Here is a 21545-nt window from a genome sequence, read left to right as displayed (position 1 = left end):
CCGCTAAATCGAGTTCGCAATGCGTTCTGGGTTTCGCTGACGTATTGTTTGTCACATTTTTTACATGAAATTAGGTAAATGATATTTTTATCCGTACACGTGAGACGTTCTTTAATTTCAAATTTTTTTCCGTTTTTTTTATTTTGAAAATAATGAGACATAGGGATATGTTCACAGGTGCGACACCGAGAACCTCTACATGGTATTGCGCCAAAGTTATTTATTGGAGGAGGGGGTTCATTAATTTTCAAAAGGTCCAAAACATTTTTAATTTTGCGCAAGAATCGTTTGGAGTAGCCCCTCTCTCTTAATTTACTGAAACTAGTCTACAAGCTGCATCAAAATCTACTTTTTGAGTGAAAATTCTAAAAAAACGCAAAATTTGTGATTTGATTATTCCCGTAAAAGTATGTTTTGGGTGAAAAGAGTTTTTATATAAAAGTTGGTGAGTATCTGTTGGTTTAAAAAGTACTTTGATGTCTAATTTGTTTGTTTGAGAGAAACTTGGTCCTTTGAATACCGTAGTATCCAAAAAATCCATACTTTGTTCAGAAATATTCGCAGTTAGTTTTACAGAAGGGTGGTGATTATTTAAAATTTCAAAATATTGCCAAAATTTTTTTAAAGACTCGGTCCAAATAATAAAAACATCGTCAAGAAACCTTCCATAGAAGAAAGGTTCAAAAGGGGAAATGGAAGAAATTTCCAGTTCCCACTCAGCCATAAAGATATTTGCATAACTCGGCGCAAATCTTTTGCCCATCGCGGTTCCTGAAGTCTGGAGATAAATTTTTTCATTAAAGACAACGTCATTTCGCGTTAGACATAATTCCAAAAGTTCTAATATTTCTTTGTCGGGTCTATCTACGCAGGGATTTCGAAGAAAGGCCTTTCGGACAGCGCCTAAACCGGTTTTATTATCAATATTGGTATACATACTCGTAACATAGGATTAACCCTAGTGAAAATCAGAAGAATCGAAAAATATTTATAGCAGGAGTTATTGCTCCTGTTCTTGAAAACAGTGCAATTATTAGCTCGTAAACGCCTCGGACAAGACAATTCTCGATGGATTTTGACGAAACTTGGTGTGAGTGCTTGTTATCACTCAAGGATAAACCCTAAAATCGAAAAATTCGTAGTCAGTGGGATTGCCCCTATTCTTGAAAACGTGTTCAAGTTTTAGGCAGTAAACACTCTAGAATGTCCAATTCTTGACAGATTTTGAAAGTTTGGTAATATTATTCAATATCGCCCTAAAAAGTTTGAAAGAAGTGTTTGACTAAAGGTTAAATATTTCATAGCCACTGGTGATTGTTACTTTTACACATCGACGTTGATACTTTGCAGCGTTGGCATAATGCATTTGGTAATGACGAAATTGGTATTTTAAAGCTTCGAGACACTGAATAATTTTGGCAACGTTATACCTCCACCCATGGTAATTATTTGATATGAGATTTACATACCTTTAATTAAGCTAAATGTTACTTAAAGGCAACACTTTTCTCATTATATGCGCAACGGGTGTCTGACTGAAGCACCTGATAGCATGGATACCTTCTATAATTTGTTCTAAATTAGGTCTACTTTGTAGTATATGTTTACATACAAGAACTGTCTTTGACGAATATATACCTTTAAAGGACAAAAATGCAGATGGACGATGGAAAAGATTTGCCAATCTAAATGTACACCCCACTATAATGTGAACGATATGATAGAAAACAACCCCTTGTCCTGAAAGGGACATTCCGTTTTTTTATAGAGTCAAAATATTTTTGAAAAGGCTATAATACTGCAACATAGCCTCTAAAACACATTTAAATCCATTTCTGGACTAAAATGTGATTAGAAGGCTTCGTTGAAATATTATGTCCGTACAACATCATACATGGTTCCGTGGATTTCTTGAAAGGCCTAACTGGTTCATGAACTGTTTGCAGCACCCACTATGTTCTTACTGTAGATGTTGAACAAAATTTTACCGATTATTTAAATGATAAAATTAGCTTCAAAACAATAATGTGACAGTCTTTGACACCCAAACCAGTTTGTATATTCGGTAGCTGATAATCATAAGGTTCTTTCTCTGTAGATTAGAAATCGAGTACTGGACTGTGCTAACCCTTTCGAATCCTCCAAAACTCTGCTTAATTTTGTCGTTCCGATGAAACAGATAAAGTTTTTCTCGATTGGGTTCTGTCTAATTAAAATTCGATCAAATTTCGTTTTTTTATTAGCTTTTATCTCTTGGATATTCGTAAAAACTTTTCAAATTCCGTTCTTCTCCTGCGCTGGCATTTAGTTGTAGATTTGACTGGTTAAAGCAGATGTCATAATCAGATTAGGTCAAAAGGTTATTGTGACGAATGTCTGAATGAAATGAAGTGAAATGAATGGAGTTTTACGTCGTACTTTTCTGCACCATGTATGGGCTAATGAAGACGTCATGCAGGGTACAATGAGGGAAATTTTGCCAGGACAGCGGCAATATAGTAGCCTGCTCAGCACAGCCTGTTGCACACGCGTGTGGGGCCTCGGTTTATTGTCCCGTCGATAGAACTGTCTGACGACAGACGCTTTTTCCATGTCAGCACCTCTCACCTGAATCACTGACAGGGGGAACCAGGTTGAAAAATCCGAAGGTAGGCCTATTATCTCGACCTATGCCGAGATTGAACCCTGAAGTAATTCACTGAGGCGCGGCGTCTGCATGGTCGCCGCTGCGGTGACCGGGCTATGTATGAATGGATATACCGCAAACCGTAGCCTACTCTGTTTGTTCAGGCCTTTAATGTGACCAAATTGCTTGTGACCCAGCTTTAATCCCTTTAGCGATTGGCGAACAAAAGTTCTGTTTTACAGAGATGGGCAAGTATAATTGAACTTCGATCTGCGAAGTAAACATTTCCGCGAAGTAATTTTTCCGCGAAGTAATGCCTGTGACGTAATTTCCCGCCACGGAGGTCACTATCACCACGTTTTCACCTTTACAAAGAACACAATCTATGGTCAGTATTATCTTTTGTATCATTGCCGATGAGTAAATTTAATTTAATTCATTATTCTAATTTGAATGTTTTGGGAACCTGGGTCATCAAAGTCGATAAATTATAAATGAAAATGGATTAGCTTGGCTCGCAGTCGATTTAAAAGAAAGGGATACCCCATTCTATTTTTAGAATATGGGCGTGGTCGGTTGATGATGTTGACCTGACAGATTAATAACATCCGCTGACCAGCATGTCCAGACTTGCCACAATTTAAAGATCTGTTTATGAAAGGATACCCTCTTCATGATGTGGATATGAATTAAGCATTTCTCTTGAAGGGATTGAAGATAAAATAAAGTAAAGTGTATGACAGGATGTACTTAGTCTAAGGTTTGCATAATTTGTCTATATAAAAAGGATAACTTGTGATTTAAAACAGGTACAAACTTGATAGTTATTTTAAACTATAACATCAGACTATTGGAGAGTTTCCAAAAATAATTCATCTTGTGAATTCAAGTCCACTTGTCAAATATCAATAGTTTTCACACACAAGGTTAAGCTGGCAAGATGCTCATAGGAAAAGGTAACATTGAATTTAATTTGAACCAGCTGATGTAAAGCTAACCAAGTAGGCTATTATATCTGGTACTGGTATTTCTTATTTTAACATCACAATTCAACTGTAAGCCTGATAGTTAGGTGAATTTGTAAAAAACAGTGTGTGACATTGAATAACTTTACCTGCATAATATAATGACATTTTCACTAAGGCAAAGGCCCTACTAGTCAGTGTTAGGAATTATACATATAGTATAGACTAGAGCATTTTAATGTTTTCACAATATTTTAACTTTTAATATTTTTCAGACCTAGTAAAGTTAATTTTTCATTTTTTTTTTTTTTTACAGATTTTTTTTCAATGTCAGACGAGAATGAAAAAAATGGAAAAGAAATACGAAAGGTAATTTTTTCCTAGTTCTTGCATCGGTTTATTTGACATGAAAGTGATCAATCAACCATAATAGTAGTTTTCCAATTGGTCCACTCCTTTATTTTATCTTAAACTAATTTACCCCAGGATAGTAGACATACTTGTCTTCTATTTAAATTCTATTTTTAGACTTTGTGAAATATGTATGAAGACCAATGGGGGTTTACAATATAGTTTTTATTGTGAAGCTATAAAACTTCATTGTTCAGTTCAAGCCCCATTCGTTCTATGCATGTAAGAATTTGATAAAGTAGAAAAATATATTAAAAACAAAGAAAGTAAAACTAATTTATAGAAAAAATAATGATTGTGATTCAAGTTGAAGAGGTGATGATATTCTTTAATTCTATATGGCTCTGCTCTGTATATGAGAAAAAGTACAAATCTATTTTTATTTTATTCTCAAAAAATATTGCTTTGACAATATAAGTATGATATTTTCATAAATGACAGATAAGAAACAAGCTGTATTGTAATAATAGCTATCAATATAGTTGTTAATAAGAGCTATCTAACTGTAGCTATATACATGATAACTTGTCTATCCATGTTATAACATGCCTACTAATTGATCACACTGGCACAGGTTCAAATCAATTTTATTGACCTGCTGACAACTTGTCAAATCTTGTAGTCTAACCCTTCAAAATTATCTCTTGATATACCTGAATAACATATGACAATTCTCAGACTCAGTGAACATTGGAAGGGAATGTTGTTAGTGTTAAATACATTTTGTTATTTATAGGATATGCACATTTTAATGCCATCAACTAATCCCATCATGTCCAATATTAATCCACCACCACCGCGTGTAGAGAAATATATTGTAGAAGAGGAGATCACAGTTGGTATACCTTTGGTGAGTTATTTATTAGTTATTAATTAAGGAATTACCTTTTTTAACATTTTTTCAGTTTATTGATGTATAAACAGAAAAAACCTGTGTATACTGTTTAAATCCGTGTATCGGTTTATACATAAGTGTACACGTTTTTTTTCTGTTTATACATCGATAAACTGAAAAAATGTTCAGGTCATTCCTTATAATTAAATCAACTCGAATACATGTTTAAATATTTATCTACAATAGTATCAAACTAAGGCACAAAATTGGCGCATGAATACATAACATTTCAACATAATGTTAATGAACTGATACTAACAATAGAGATGTCCTACAGAACAGCCAATCAGCAATAAGTAGGTCACCTATTTATAGTCTATTGTCTACTGCTTGAAAGTTGATGGAGCGGGCACATTTAAAGTTCAATTATTGAAAGACGAGTTGGAAATAAGTCCAAAAATCATGATTTTGTTGATATTTGGAGTGCACATTTGAGGGAATTAGGAAAATACCGTAATCATTCAGTGAAGTGTAGATTTCGGCTCTGGTGACGTTCGAAGGAAAGACATTGATGCTGTGTAGTGGCCACGTCAATCAAACTCAGTGATAAAAGTAGTCCATTAAGGGGTGGAGCTTATATTTACATTCCGATATAAATCGATTTCACGTGACCGCTGTTATCCAATCAAATTGCGTGATACCGTGTAAATGGAATTGTGATTTAATTAATTGTTATATGTCATTCTACACATCTCAAAATGATCTTAGCTCTAGAAAAAAGCTGTCCTAAAAACAGTGTTAAAATTTAAGACCCTAGGACATCCTAGCTCAAGATCGTTTTGAGAATATATTTGCTGTTTGAACTTAAACATGCAGTAACTCTGTTGATATAATCAATCTTTTAAGGGCTTATCTCACTGGTTACTCAGGTGACTCAAGTGACCATCAAATGGTGAGACTGCTGTCTCACCAAGGCGATGAGACTTCACTGGTCGCTATACAGGATGACAACCAATTCACCTGAAAGTCAACGACGTCATTATCAGTGCCCACTAACGCAGGCCAAGTAACGTCATGGACGCATAACAGAGACCCTGCTGCAACGTAGCTGCAATGACTCCATGGTCTCTAACAGGTCTCAGAGAAATCTTTTTGTACAGACATATTCAAACATATTCGAAAACCTCGCGACTAACTAGACACCTGGTTAGTCTTCAGGAGACGTCATGGAGACATCTGCAGAGACTCAAGTCACCAACTAATCGCCAACTAGTTTCCAGACCAGTGAGAAACTGATCCATGTAATGCTTAATTTCTCTGAAATGACAAGAAATACATAAATATTAAGGTTTATTTCAGTAATTATTGAGCATGTCTCGACAAGACTCTGAATTTTAACTTTGAACCAAACTTTGATGTATAATTTCAGAAGTTTTTATGTGTTTAAGATATTAACTTTTATGTTATAGGTTAGACCAAAAGAGGCCTTTTTAAATGTTCTTAGATTGGCAGGGGCTAAAGTTGAAGTATTCACCAGGCAAGAAGTAGGTTTTTAAATCTTATAAAAGCAGAAATCAACACAGAGGATGAATTTCATAATGGATTGCCAGTAGGCCTAAATCTCTTAATAGTAAAGAGGACACTTAAACGATCTCTTAATCACTTAAAGAATCTAAACTTCCTGTAATTCTTCGAAAGAAAAACATTAAATGACGTTTGAGTGAAAATGGCTATTTGGAATCAGACCAACAGAAAATAGGAATGGTGCAATTAGAAACTATGTACAAGGCACTTGAAATGTACAAATTTCTAGTGATGGCTTCCTTTATATGTTGATATGCAATGCAAAAGATAATTGTCACTGACAGATAGTAATATAATTAAATTGTGAGATTGTGGTTAAGGTGTTATTCTTAATTGAGTTAAATTCCACATTTTTGCAAATTGTTTTAATGTTTTCTTTTATTATCAACATACCAAGTCTTGAGAAAGAGAAAGTTGACAACTGAATGACCTAGGGCATTTTAAATAAGAAAGATCTTAATTTGATATTGCCTGGTGATTCTTAGAAGCAATGAAAATCTAATTTGTTTTTGTTTTAAGCTTTATAGATACTGGTAAACAAAACTTTAGATTCTTGAGAAAAGAAGGAAATATGGACAGGTAGAAATGGGTGTCAATGATACATGGGTGTATAAAAATAATGATATATTTTTTGTATTAAGAACACAGGATATATGTTTTTTTGTATTAATATTTTTAGATTGGTCAATATTTAAAAGATTATATTGGTGGTAGAAAGTTATATGATCCCACAGATCCTAGAATAGTTTATTGTGATAATGATCCATTAGAAAAAGCTTTTAATGTTACCAAATTTACTTTAGACAATGTCATGTAAGTAAACATTCTATTGTTGTAATGATGATAGGCTAAATGATCATTTAGTAAAGAGAATTTACATATGAATTTTCTGTTGATATTTTGATTGAGATTGATTGGAACTATGTGGATCTAATTGGTAATTTTCAAATTGATGACACAAAAAGATCATTGATAATTTAAGTCATACAAATCAGCATCTAATAATGGAGATAAAGCATTAAATTTTGTAAAGATGTATATATTATTGTCCATCAAATCTGGCTATTTTCATAGATTTGGCATCTTTGCTATCTGGAACATTATCTCATGAAAGTATTTACTTTGCTCTCTTGATCTGTAGTAGTAGTTAAGTTAAGTTGAGTGTCTGGACCTGTTGAATGAATAATTAATTAATTTATTTACTATTTATTAATTACAGGGATTTAATCAATAAAAATGTAAGTCTAGTACCTGATACTTGTATTAAACGAATGAGACAGATGGTCTATAGAACAATGACTGTTACATCACCAACTACTAAATCTAATACAGATAGTACTAGGTCTACACAGGTTAGTATTGATCATGTGGTGCAGTCATCTATACATCTAGATATCTGATAAAACTTTCAGTCTAATTAAAATAAAACCAAACTTTCTTTTCATTTTTTAATCTTTTTTTTCATTATAGCCACTTCAGTTAGGGTCTAAAGACTGGCCTCTTAAACATACGTTAAAATAGCCTTTTGACCTAACATGATGACCTTTGCTTAAGCAATCAAATTTCTGAGTGAAGGAATTTGATTGGTTTAAAGCAGGGGTCATCAGGATAAAAGGTTAAAAGGTTATTTTGACGAATGTTCAAGAGGCCTGTCTTTAGACTTTCATTGAAGTAGCTATCTTGAAAATAAAAGCACATGAATATGTGGTCGTATATTGTCGTCGCCCCTGTCCGTCGGTCCGTACGTCGGTCCGTCCGTCAACATTTCTTGTGAGCACTATAGAGACTACAGTTTTTATCTGATTTTGATAAAACTTGGTGTGATGCTTTAGATTGATAAGATCTCGGTCAAGTTCGAATTTGACATATTTTCGATTAAACGGTTTTTATACGCCCACATGAATATGTGGTCGTATATTGTCGTCGCCCCTGTCCGTCGGTCCGTCCGTCCGTCAACATTTCTTGTGAGCACTATAGAGACTACAGTTTTTATCTGATTTTGATAAAACTTGGTGTGATGCTTTAGATTGATAAGATCTCGATCAAGTTCAAATTTGACATATTTTCGATGAACGGTTTTTGAGTTATTGCCCTTGACTTTGTTAAAACGCGTCGAAATTTGTTTAAAATAGTTCGTGAGCAGGATTGAATCTACACTTTTCAACCGATTCTGAAGAAACTTGGTGTGATCATTGGAATTGATAAGATCTCGGACAAGTACTAACATGACGCATTTTCGATGAACGGTTTTTGAGTTATTGCCCTTGACTTTGTTAAAACGCGTCAAAATTTGTTAAAAATAGTTCGTGAGCAGGATTGAAGCTACAGTTTTCATCCGATTCTGATGAAACTTGGTGTGATCATTGGAATTGATAAGATCTCGAACAAGTTCTAACTTGACGCATTTTCGATGAACGGTTTTTGAGTTATTGCCCTTGACTTTGTTAAAACGCGTCGAAATTTGTTTAAAATAGTTCGTGAGCAGGATTGAAGCTACACTTTTCAACCGATTCTGAAGAAACTTGGTGTGATCATTGGAATTGATAAGATCTCGGACAAGTTCTAACATGACGCATATTCGATGAACGGTTTTTGAGTTATTGCCCTTGACTTTGTTAAAACGCGTCAAAATTTGTTAAAAATAGTTCGTGAGCAGGATTGAAGATACAGTTTTCAACCGATTCTGAAGAAACTTGGTGTGATCATTGGAATTGATAAGATCTCAGACAAGTTCTAACAAGAGATATTTTTAATGAACATTTTTTGAATTATTGCCCTTGACTTTGTAAACAAGCGTCAAAAGTTGTTTTTTGCCCTTGATTAGAGCTGTGTGATTTAATTGTTTGTTGTATTTGTGTTATTGTGGAATTATTCAGCATAAATAATTTCTTCAATATGAGAAAATTCGTACTTTAGTCACTAAAGACTGTTTTATTATTTCTGACAGCTGCCAGTGGGCGTATGTTACCTTGCAACGCAAGCTATCTTTATTCAATCTTGATGAAACTTGGTATGCAAAGTTACAAAATGGTAATAATTGGATGAACAGTGTCTGAATTATTGCCCTTGACTTAATGAAAACGCATCAAGCTTGGCTTGTATTCACGATAAAGACGACAGTTTTTATTTGATCTTGATAAAACTATGCATGTATATATTGATGCGATCTCGGTCAAGTTTGAAAATGGTAATAATCGGATGAATTGTTTCAGAGTTAATGCCCATTGACTTGTAAAAATGCATCAAATTTGGCTCGTAAACACAATAGAGGCTACAGTTTTTAACTGATCTTGATGAAACTTAGTATGCATGTATATGTTGATGAGATCTCAGTCAAGTTCGAAATTTGTATTAATTGGATGATCAGTGTTGGAGTTATTGCCCTTGACTTAATATAAATGCGTCAAATTTGGCTTGTAGGCACTACAGGTTTTAACCGATCTTAATGAAACTTGGTATGCATGTATATATTGAAGTTCAAAATGGGTAATAATCCGATGAGTAAATGCCCTTGTGTGTACGTCGATGGGACCATGTTCATATTTGAATTTGGATGATAATTTGATGTATCTGTTTTTGAGGATTTGCCTTGACTTTTAAGAATTTTAAGATTATTTCAATCTTTATAAGTTCATTATTAAGTCACCAAAGACTTTGCTAAAATTCTGACAGCTGGTACTGGGCATATGTTACCTTGCCTGGCAAGCTATCTTTATTAGACTGATAAAACATTTAGCTATATCCTTTCAGATTGAAAATTCAACAACAGTTACAGCTGTAACAGCAAAATATGAAAGTACATGTAATTGCTTTTCAGCGTAATAAAGTTAAATCATTTTCGGGGTTTATTTGTGTCTTGAATTGAATATAATATGTAAACAGTCTTCAAAAAGTACTAGTAATAGAATATAACAGAACATTTATATTATTTGTATAATGCTATATTTTCAGGTCAATGAGAACCTAGCATGTAATACAACACATAGTATTAAACCTAGTCCAATTACAAGTACAACAACATCACAGGAAGATAAAATTAATACAACAACATCAAATATCAATGTATCTGATGCTGAACATAAAAGAAATATACCTGCAGATACAAAACAAACAGACACTAAAGAAAATGATTCAAAGTCAACAGAATCTAAAAACAGTAGTTCTGATAGAAAAAGAAAATCAGGTAATTAGAAAATTATCAGACAACTCTTAAGAAATAAACTCTCATGGGTCTGTAAGTATATCAGCTAAAACAGTTCTTAGTCTATATTGTCTTCAATATCAAAAGATACTCTCTTGGATTGCTTTAATAAAAGATCCTGAGTAAGTACATGATTTCTTAAATCTATAGTATTTTGTTCCTGTTTGTTTTCACATGGAAAATGTTTATTATTTCCAGATAGTTCTAGTGGTTATGCTGATGGTCCTCCATTGCGTAAAAGAAGAACATCTCTTAATGTAACGTTTAGTGATAATGAATCAGCCTCCTATCCCTGGTATTTTCAAGTTCAAGTAGAAGATGAAACAGATAGTGAGAAGGTATTTGTTAGTTTTGATTTGGTTATTTCATATATAGCTTCTATATATACTATCATAGAAAGAGTCGATTATTGATAGAAACAGGTGCCTATGCTTCTATTCCATTAAAATTTACATGTTAGAATCTGTAGTATTGCATTAAGTTGTAGCTTATATAGATAATTTTCAGTGAAAAATTCACCTTTTATATAGGCCCCTACATTTATCAAATTCTTTGTCATCTCCAAGGTCTCTGTCAAATTTCTGCACGGCTAAATTCTTCAAACCTTGGACCAGATATGACATTTGGATCCCAATACCTATTTGGACACAATTACATTAAATTTGGTTTAAGTATTGCTACCTGTACTTGGTAATTTATAGGAATATCAGTCTAATTATAAGAGAATAAGTCTGTCTGTGTATCACATGGAGATTGTGAACATGTGCTTCTGTCAGCCTCAGAAACTCTTGCAGCCTCATCCTCAAAGGAAAGTGAATTGCTACATCAGTAATATTATTATTCTCTAATAATAATAAAAAGCCCATGTTAATTGTGTTGATGAAATTGTATTAGTACGTAGTAAATATGCTTGATTACAGGAAGAAAGAGAAAAGAAAGAAGATAATATAAATGATATGTGGTTAGTAGAAGAAGATACTATATCAGTACAATATGATTCCGATGCTTTTACTATAGAATATGATGTTGACTCAATATCCAGTACTAAATCTGATAGTGATAGTATTTCTATACACTCAGGAAAGGTCAGCAGTTTTACTTTTTAAGATATATATTGTCCAATTTAATCTTATTCTTGCAATATGTTAGTGGCTCGGGGAGTTAGAAATTGCTCATAAAGCAAATATTTTCAATCACAGTTTAGGTAGAGATGGTCCTGGTATTTCAATCTGGATACTTTTTGCCAGTGAGGCAGGAAACAAAGTTGACCTGTATTGTTTAATGCATATCTTACAAATAAATGGAGCATTATTCAGCAGTTTGAAAGCAAAAAAGTGTCACTGGCCTTTTTCAACAAACACTCCTTATGTTGCCTGTTTTAGACCTATAATTTCAGTTTCATTTCAAATTTCCTATAACACACAAGTGAACTATTGACTGTAATTTTTAAAATTGTGTGCCATGCTTTTCAGAATATATCTTCATGATTCTATGAGCTCTCAGAAGACCATTACTGATTATTATGATAAATAATATTGATATTATAGGATATATTTGTCATCTGTAATGATAGTGATGTAGAATTCTGGGCTGATTCTAGTGGCAGTGATGATGATTCAGATCCTGAAATACCAGACTCAGTAAGTTACTTTATAAAGATTCCTGGAACTATTCCACACAAACAAATTATGTAAGACACACCCTGAGTTTAAATTGGGAAGTGTTAAATTTATTACAAATAATAGTCCCTTACTAAGAATATTAACGCCAACACTGTATTTTTCAGGATAAATGGTCATGTGAAGAATGTCTAGAGAGAAACACTCCTAAACAAGCTTATTGTGATAAATGTTGGAAAATGAGGCCTGGATGGTTTTCTGGAAAGGAAAAACGCAAACCAACTTTTAAATCCTCCTCTAGGTCATTATCTGCCCATGTTAGTATTTCATCATCAGAGAGTAGTGATGGTTGTTTAAATGTGAATAATCCCTCCTCCCATACACCTAGCTTATCATCTTCAGACAATACATCTCCCTTACATCCACATATACTACCATTATATAAAGATGATTCCGGTATTAGTTTAAACTCCACTCAACCTTGCAGTCAAGAGTTACTCAGTCAAGATAAGTGTTCAAGTCTAGAAACATTGAGTTCAGTAAGTTCTTCTTCCATAGTGTTAAATACTTTATCTAACTTTCAAGTTGTAAACAAACCCCAATCTGTGTTCAAAGATAAACAAATAAATAGAAAACAAGTGACAGAAAGTGATAAATTCTCTTCTACACCAATTTTATCTTCATATTGTTCACCAAAGAAAATCTCCTCTAAAGGTGCAACAAATAAAGGCGATAAAGAAAAGACCGCTGATACAGACTTGTGTGTTGTTTGTTTATCCAGACCTAAAACTGGTAGTATTATACATGGTAGCTCTGGACATCAAGTGTGTTGTTTTAAATGTGCAAAACAATTAAAGCGAAAGAAGAAAGCTTGTCCAGTCTGCAGACGACCAATACAGAAAGTTATTAGGAATTATTTATTGTAATTTGGAAACTTTAGCCATAATAACATCAGTTATTTAATATTTATTTTCAATCCTTGCCAAGTAATGTAGATTTTAACTTAAAGTGTAATTATTATGGTACAATGTGTGCATTTTCAAACACCTTGCTGGTAGGATTTGTATTCATTCTCTAGACATTTCATATAGCTAATATCCTTTGGGAAAACATAAGTGGATACTGTTCTGATTGCAATTCTAGGAAATTTGGTATGTATACTAGAGAGATCTTAAAGTGCTGTTAATGATAGTTTTACATATAACTGCTAGTAGTAACTACCGGTACTCTGAAATAATCTAAATTGACAAACTTGACTTTTAAATGATAATGACCACAATTCTTATTCTAATCAACCATATTGTCTGCTGTGTACTTTATACACTGTGAGCAACTGCACTTATTATAATATCAAATTCCATGCATTTCATCTATTTTATTAATCAAAACTGATCACATATATTGTATGTCATATAATGTTCATTAAATCAAATTTTAATAAAAAGTCCAATATGTATACTGTGATCTGTGAAAAAAAAAAATGATCTGTTTTATTAAAAAAAAATAAGAAGAGCTTTCATAATCGGCAAGTGCAATGTTTTAAATAAATTCTATTGCAGATCAAATCTTGTCATTTATTTATCCTTATTACATGTAAACTATTATTTGTCCCTCGAATGTGTGCCAGTTATATGTATTTAGATATATTTGGAAAGCACTTGAGTCTGTTTTCTTCTCTTTTATCCGGGAGCTGCGGTGGCTCAGTGAGTTAGACGCTTGCTCGCTAACCTGAAGGTCCAGGATTCTATCCCGGCATAGGTCGAGATAATACCTTCGGATTTTTCAACCCGGTTTCCCCCTGTCAGTGATGCAGGTAAGAGGGGCTGACATGGAAAAAGCGTCTAGTCGGTTCGGATGGGACAATAAACCGAGGCCCCGTGTGCTACAGACTGTGTACGTTTAAGATCCCTCAACAGTTGGAAATCGAAAAAGAGCAGGCTAATGCCGCTATCCTGGCAAAAGTTCCTTCATCGCACCCTGCATGGCGTTGCCCGTCTTCATTAGCCCACATGGTGCAGAAAAAAGTAGGAAGTAATACTCCATCTATTTCATTTCGTTTCTCTTTTATCCAGTGTTTTTCCTGAGTGTTAGTATCAAAATTAACTTGTGAAAGCTCAGATGATTCTAATATGTTGTAATGTTTACACATTTAGAACTGTAGGAATATACATACTTATGTTCATGACAGTGATCCATACAACATTTTAAAGGAGCATTCCGCTTTTGTATAACAGTTTTATTATCAAAAACGTCGTAAATTACTGATAGGCTTAAACCTGAATATATTTCTAAAAAAATGCTATTTAGGCCATACAAAATAAATAGTCTGATTTACAGGCCCCGCGCTCCAAATCTATTTATTGACATTTTGAAGTAATTAATTAATAATATGTTAAATAGAGTTATGTCCCCTTCCCCTTGAATATTTTAATAGAATTATTTTCGTAAAATTAGTTTAGAACGGGTTTTTTTTATATGCCCATATGAAATGGGGGGGCGTATATTGCTGTCACCTCTTTCCGTCCGTCCACAATTGCTCATAACCACTCTACAAGGCACAATTCTTGACTGATTTCGACGAAACTTGGTATGGTTGTTTGTAATCACCTAAGGATGAACCCTATTGAAAATCAGATGAGTCGAAAAATATTTACTATGAGTTATTGTCCTTGTTCTTGAAACGCTCGTAAACACTCTAGAAGGTGCAATTCATGACAGATTTTGATGAAACTTGGTATGAGTGTTTGTTATCGCCCAAGGATAAACCCTATCGAAAATCAGAAAAATTGAAAAATATTTAGTATGAATTATTGCCCTTGTTTTTGAAAACGCGTTCAATTTTAGCTTGTAAACACTCTAGAATGCACAATTCTTGATGGATTTTGACGAAACTTTGTGTGAGTGTTTGTAATCACCCAAGGATAAACCCTATCGAAAATCAGAAAAATCGAGAAAATATTTAGTATTAGTTATTGCCCTTGATCTTGAAAACTCGTTCAATTTGTAGCTCATAAAAACTCTAGAAGGCATGATTCTTGCTGAATTTTGACAAAACTTGGATTTATTATTCATTACCGCGCTGAAGATTGAATATTTGTCTTCTAGAGTTTTCACCAGCTAAAGATTGAGCACGTTTTCAAGAACTAGGCAATAACTCATACTCAGTATTATTCAGTATCGCTCTAAAGAGTTCAAAAGAAGTGTATGACTGAAGGTTAAATATTTCATACTGGTGATTGTTACTGTACTGCCAAATATTTATGTTCAAAATCAAAGCTGCCAGTGGGCGTATATTACCTTGCCTGGCAAGCTATCTTATACATGTATGCCCACATGAAATGTGGAGCGTATATTGCCGTCACCCATGTCCGTCGGTCCATCGACAATTGCTCAATTGCTCGTAAACACTCTACAAGTCACAATTCTTTACGGATTTTGACGAAACTCGCTGAAATCGTTTATTATCACCCAAAGATGAACCCTATTGAAAATCAGAAAAATCGAAAAATATTTAGTATGAGTTATTGCCCTTGTTCTTGAAAAAGCGTTCAATTTTTAGCTCATAAACACTCTACAAGTTACAATTCTGACGCATTTTTACGAAACTTGGTGTGAGTGTTCGTAATCACCCAAGGATAAACCCTATTGAAAATCAGAAGAATCGAAGAATATTTAGTATGAGTTATTGCCCTTGTTCTTGAAAACCAAAAACCATAACAAGTTTTGTCGAAATCAGTCAACAATTGTCCCTTGTAGAGTGTTTCTGAGCAATTGTGGATGGACTGATGGACATGGGTGATGGCAATATACGCCCCCCATTTCATGTGGGCGTATAAAAAGCGGAATGTCCCTTTAATTATTTCAAATCAAAATCGAATCGGCTAAGATTCTGAAAAACTGGACATATAAACTTATAATGACATCCCATTTTTCTGGCGGGATCTCATAATATCTTTCATATAAAATCCCAGTGTTTAATCCTATACATAATGCAAAATGGCCTTGGGATATTCAATTGGTGTTGGGGAAAAGATACAATTGGACAAAGTTTGATTTATATTTATTTTTCAATAAATAAGAGAATAATGTGAGAGCACAAACAACCAGTGAATGTAAACACAAACATTGAGCAGCAAATAAAACAGCAGTTGTGGTTTCAGATTTACATACAGAGATTGGTTTTTTGATGTCTTAAGACTAAAATTAATTCACATGTTATTAATTCATAATAGAAATTACTGAGCAGAATTCCTACAACTCTTTAGTTTACAAAATACTTTGCAAAGAAACTATACCAAAATCTGCATTTTATATTTTATAACATGGAAGTGTACAGACTTTGATTCTCGAGAAATACATTGAATAGTAGGGTACACAATCCCCATCATAACATCAACTAGCACTTGTGTGGTGATATACAATATTTTAAATTTTAAACAAAACCGACTGAGCATGGTATACTACAATAAGAAATAAATATTGTGTATTGCAACATTATTATATAAGTCAAATATCACTTTGTATCAAAATACACTTTATTGCAGATATATGTACATCTTAATAGAGAATCTTATAGAAAAAGAAAAACAACCATAAACAAAGCAAAATTTATAACATACAATAAGAAAAGATAATATAACTGTAAGCAGTCATTGACGTCATGAAAATTGTCCCTGTCACCTCATGTACATACCATAGTGAGTACCTTAAGAAAATAATTGTTTAGGTAGTTTGTCTAAACTGATCCAAATTCATTCATCCATTTCTCATATTTCTCTAAATCTTCTTTAGAAACACTCTTGTTGACTTTAGATATAGCTTCTTCAAAATCTTCTACAGTGGCTGGTGAGATTAATTCTTCTTTAGGAATGTTTCTTATTTCATCTGGTCTCAGTCCTCTTATTCTCTTACGGAATGACATCATAGCAGTATCTCTATAATAGATTCAATCAATGTGGATAAAATTATCTATTATAGCATTACAGACTCATGGTGAACATTCCTTCTACCAAAATTGCTCTACCAAATGTTAAGGTGGCTATTGAAAAAAAAGCTTTGGCTCATTCATGGGGGAAATTGTCAAATTCAAATTTCAACTTCCATAAAAGTAATCAGAGGAAGTTACCAACAAAAGTAAGACAGGATTTATGTTTACTAACCTACAAACATTAGTAATATCAGCACCAGAATAACCATCTAGTTTCTCTGCTATATGATGTAAATTTACAGTATCTGCTATTTCTACCTCTCTTAGATTAATTTTTAATAGTTCTACTCTTCCTTCAACTGAAAGATACCAGTACATTATTATTGCCTTAAAATACTACCTCACATTAACAACTTAAGACCAATCTGATACCTCTCATTAAGAACTTAAGACCAATCTGATACCTCTCATTAACAACTTAAGACCAATCTGATACCTCTCATTAAGAACTTAAGACCAATCTGATACCTCTCATTAACAACTTAAGACCAATCTGATACCTCTCATTAAGAACTTAAGTACAAATTGTTACCTCTCATTAACAACTTAAGTACAAACTTAAGTACAATTTGTTACCTCTAATTAACATCTTAAGTACAAATTGTTACCTCGCATTAACAACTTAGGTACATAATGATACCTCTCATTAACAACTTAAGTACAAGTTGTTTCTTCGCATTAACAACTTAAGTACAAAATGATACCTTACAGTACTAAATGATACTTCTTCTGAAGTATACAATGATGCCTTTCATAATAACAACTTGATATATCATTTTAGAGTAACATATTACTGTTAAAACCAACCTGTAGGGAGAGGAATGTATATTCTCTTCTCTAAACGTCTTCTTAAAGCTTCATCTAAATCCCAGGGGAAATTAGTAGCTGCTAAAACCATGACAGTTTTAGATGGATCTTCGCCGCAAACACCACCAACACCTAAAATACATCAGATGATATTTTTTGCATCAAAATGGACCCATCTCGTAGAAGACTAGAAATAAATATTGAAATCATAAATTTTGAATTTTTTTATCGTCTGTTTTGACTTTTTAGGGTTTGTAAATTTCATTCGACTAAATGAAATGGATGTTCTAAGAAAAGTATATAAGCTTACACTGTTGTATATTACTATTGCATACGTGCCATTCTTGAGATTTTATTTTTTTATTTACTAAAAGTCTGACCGAAAAAGGTGAAAGATACACATACCATCCATTTGAACTAGAAGTTCAGATTTAACTCTTCTACTGGCCTCATGTTCAGAATCTGAGCCTCGTTTAGAACAAATAGAGTCTATTTCATCCACAAATATTGTACTTGGTGCATAAAATCTTGCCTATAATAATAACATTAATATAAATTATTGTACTTTATATGAAGTATATCCACTTCAATTCAGCTGCAATTTCCTCCAGAACATCAATTTTGATAATATTGAGACTCAAAATTCCATCAAATTTTTACTGTGTCAACATCATTCATATTTTTGAATACTTTATAATTTTAGACAGGATATTTCAATTTTTCTTCATTTAGCTATTTGTAATTACATAACTATTGAATAATGATAAAATCTACAATATAATAAAATATCTTCTGAAAGTATTGAAGCTATGAATATAGTTCTAGGGAAGGGATAAGATAAGAAAAGATAATCACATTTTGTTCCAACCTTCAAGGAACTAATTTATGTTGCTAAATGGTAAAACAGAAGTATAAAATAGGTACAAAAAGCATACAAAGCCAATCAAAATATTCAAATATGTTTCTCATTAATTTCTTATTCCATTGATTTAAAGAAACTATGACACTATTATTATAAGTATTGAAATATAACTAGTTGACTTTATTTTGTATTTTACTACAGTAACAAGGTGAAATTCATTCCAAACTGAACACACTGTGATCATTTCATTCTGTGGGAATTAACACTACATTGAAACTCTGTGACTTTCAATCTTTCTTATTATCTTAATTACATGAAAACAAAATATCAAAACAATCCAACCAAATTACTTGTGCACATCCTGGTGTAATTCAAAACATAATCATGAAGAGTCTACCTATTGAATCTATTGTTATTTGCGGTAGAATAAATAGTAATTGGAAGTGTGTTCTTTACTATTTAACTACCTATCTAAAATATAAGGTGCTGCCCATGCTCATGTTTCAAATTATATTTGAATGATGTGTACAAATATTTGTCCTCTACTATAAATACTGATTAATAATGTTAGTAGTACAGTGGTAGACAGAAAAGCTATAATAACTAGCAAAGTGAATATATTAATATATTAAACACCACATGCTACCACCTACCATCTCAAATAATATTCGAACTAATTTTTCAGATTCACCATGATATTTTGAAGATAAGCTTGATGTTGATACATTAAAGAATGTTGTTCCACATTCTGTAGCCACAGCCTTTGCTAGTAGAGTTTTTCCTGTCCCTGGTGGACCAACCATCAGCACTCCCTGATGATAGGAGAGAAAATAATGGCATGCAACAAGTTTAGATAGTTATAACATGAATACAAGGCTTACCATTTCAAACAGAAGACGTACAAGTTTCTCTGATTCACCACGGTATTTAGATGTTAAACTCGAAGTAGATACATTGAAAAATGTTGTACCACATTCAGTAGCCACAGCTTTAGCTAGAAGTGTTTTGCCAGTTCCCGGTGGCCCTACCATTAACACCCCCTACAAAAAACCGTTTTCTCTTTCCAAATTTTTACAAAAACAAAAAAAATAATAAAACAATATATTTATATAATAACACTCCATCTTCCATAGAAAAATCTACTAGAACTATGGGTAATTCATTCTATTTAGCTGTGATTACATGCGAATGCAAACTAAAACTCATACTCAACCTCAATAAAAAAACAGACTAGGGCTGGGCAATATTGGTTATAGTTGATATCAACATATTGGGTATATATCGCAATATTTATTAAGTATGGTTTTCACTGGTTTTTTATACAAAATGTTGTTTTTTTATCTAGAAATTTTAAGAGTAAGAAAAAAACAATTATTATCTCTTAAAAACACCCCAAATTTTAATATCATGATAAAAACATCTGTTTTAAATATTAAGTTACTTAACTCATTACTGTGGGGGATTGTCCTCTCCTTCATTGTTTCCTGACCCAACACCATGCAGTTTCCCTTTTAGGTTGACAGGCTCATTGTATGGAAACATGGAATCACATTCTGAGTTTGAGTTATGTTTACATACACATGTAAAACTAGCTTTAATCATTTCAAAAACACTGTATCAGAAAAGTAAACATAGAAATATACCAACCTTCCATGGTCTACGAATTCCCTTGAAGAAATCTGGTACAATGAGAGGTAAAACAACAGCCTCCTCTAATAACTTTTTAGCTTCTACTAAATCAGCTATATCATCCCTATAACATATAGAATTATTTACTATTATACTACTTGATGTAGCAAATATAGCAAATATTTCATTGTGTTATTTTATTATTTCATTTCATAAAATAATTAATTACCAAATGTGGAGAAATCCTCTCTCCTGCGTTGGAGTTCATTTTAGTTTGAATGGCACAGCAGCAAAAAGCAGCAAAACGTGTTCAATTTTTTTTTTCAAGTATATTTTCTTATTTCTACGATAGATTATAAACTATGGATAGCTCTCAGTTCGAAAATTTAATGAGCTATTTGCCGCAGATGACAACTACTCCATTGTCGGCTGATTCTAGACAGAATTTACGTTCTAAACCGATGGAAACTACCATCAACGAAATACAAGCCGCTGCCAGTGCCATTCCTAAAAAGTTCGTAAAATGACTAAAGCAGAATTGATTGAGCAAATCGCTGAATTACAGGAAAACATTGATACGAGATTATCAAAACTTGACCTTTCACACCAGCCCCCCAGATTGACATCAACGGTACCTTGCAATAAATCTACACCAAAGCCCTCCACAGCACCTATGAATATGATGATGGAAGATAGGCCTACTACTGAAGTTACAGTTAAAAATCTACAGGCAATTCCAGAAGTCAAATCATCTGTAGCTGCTCAACTAGACTCGATGCCAATAATTGGTCATGCTGATACCAGAATTTTACCTGATAGGCCTAATCCTAACGAGTTTTACAGAAGTAGTGCAGCCAGTTTAGGCCTATTACAAGATCACGATACCGCAGTGCCAGGTAAGCCTAGAAAAAAATCTGGCATGGACCTGGAAAGTCAGGAAAATATAGTCAATACTGTTTATTGGCCTCATGCTTTACAAGTGAAATTGCTCATATTGTCAAGAACAGAAAAGCTCAGAT

At 33.1% G+C, this 21545-nt stretch overlaps 2 protein-coding genes across 2 annotated transcripts in view; one reads left to right on the top strand and one right to left on the bottom strand.

Annotated features, from left to right (window-relative positions):
- Positions 1-3566: 3566 nt before the first annotated feature.
- LOTGIDRAFT_232765 (hypothetical protein) lies at positions 3567-13803 on the top strand (the record flags this gene model as incomplete). Its single annotated transcript, XM_009057810.1, has 12 exons — positions 3567-3582; positions 3908-3960; positions 4739-4852; positions 6307-6381; positions 7101-7234; positions 7641-7773; positions 10373-10604; positions 10821-10960; positions 11543-11707; positions 12170-12262; positions 12409-13720; positions 13746-13803. 11 exons carry the CDS (start codon positions 3567-3569, stop codon positions 13165-13167), a joined length of 1914 nt encoding a protein of 637 aa, XP_009056058.1. The 3' UTR covers positions 13168-13720; positions 13746-13803.
- A 2482-nt stretch (positions 13804-16285) lies between these two features.
- LOTGIDRAFT_206522 (hypothetical protein) overlaps positions 16286-21545 on the bottom strand; it is a 12588-nt gene continuing 7328 nt past the window's right edge. Inside the window, exons 6-11 of the mRNA XM_009057809.1 lie at positions 20545-20650; positions 19551-19709; positions 18441-18567; positions 18036-18167; positions 17401-17527; positions 16286-17175 (exon numbers count right to left, since the gene is read on the bottom strand). Coding sequence (XP_009056057.1) covers positions 16977-17175; positions 17401-17527; positions 18036-18167; positions 18441-18567; positions 19551-19709; positions 20545-20650 — 850 coding nt within the window. The 3' untranslated portion in view covers positions 16286-16976. The remainder of the gene's footprint in view (positions 17176-17400; positions 17528-18035; positions 18168-18440; positions 18568-19550; positions 19710-20544; positions 20651-21545) is intronic.

This window comes from Lottia gigantea (assembly GCF_000327385.1).
Source record: "Lottia gigantea unplaced genomic scaffold LOTGIsca_31, whole genome shotgun sequence".
Classification (NCBI taxonomy): domain Eukaryota; kingdom Metazoa; phylum Mollusca; class Gastropoda; family Lottiidae; genus Lottia; species Lottia gigantea.
Note: the sequence above shows the minus strand (reverse complement) of the source record. Positions and strands in the feature narration are given on the sequence as shown.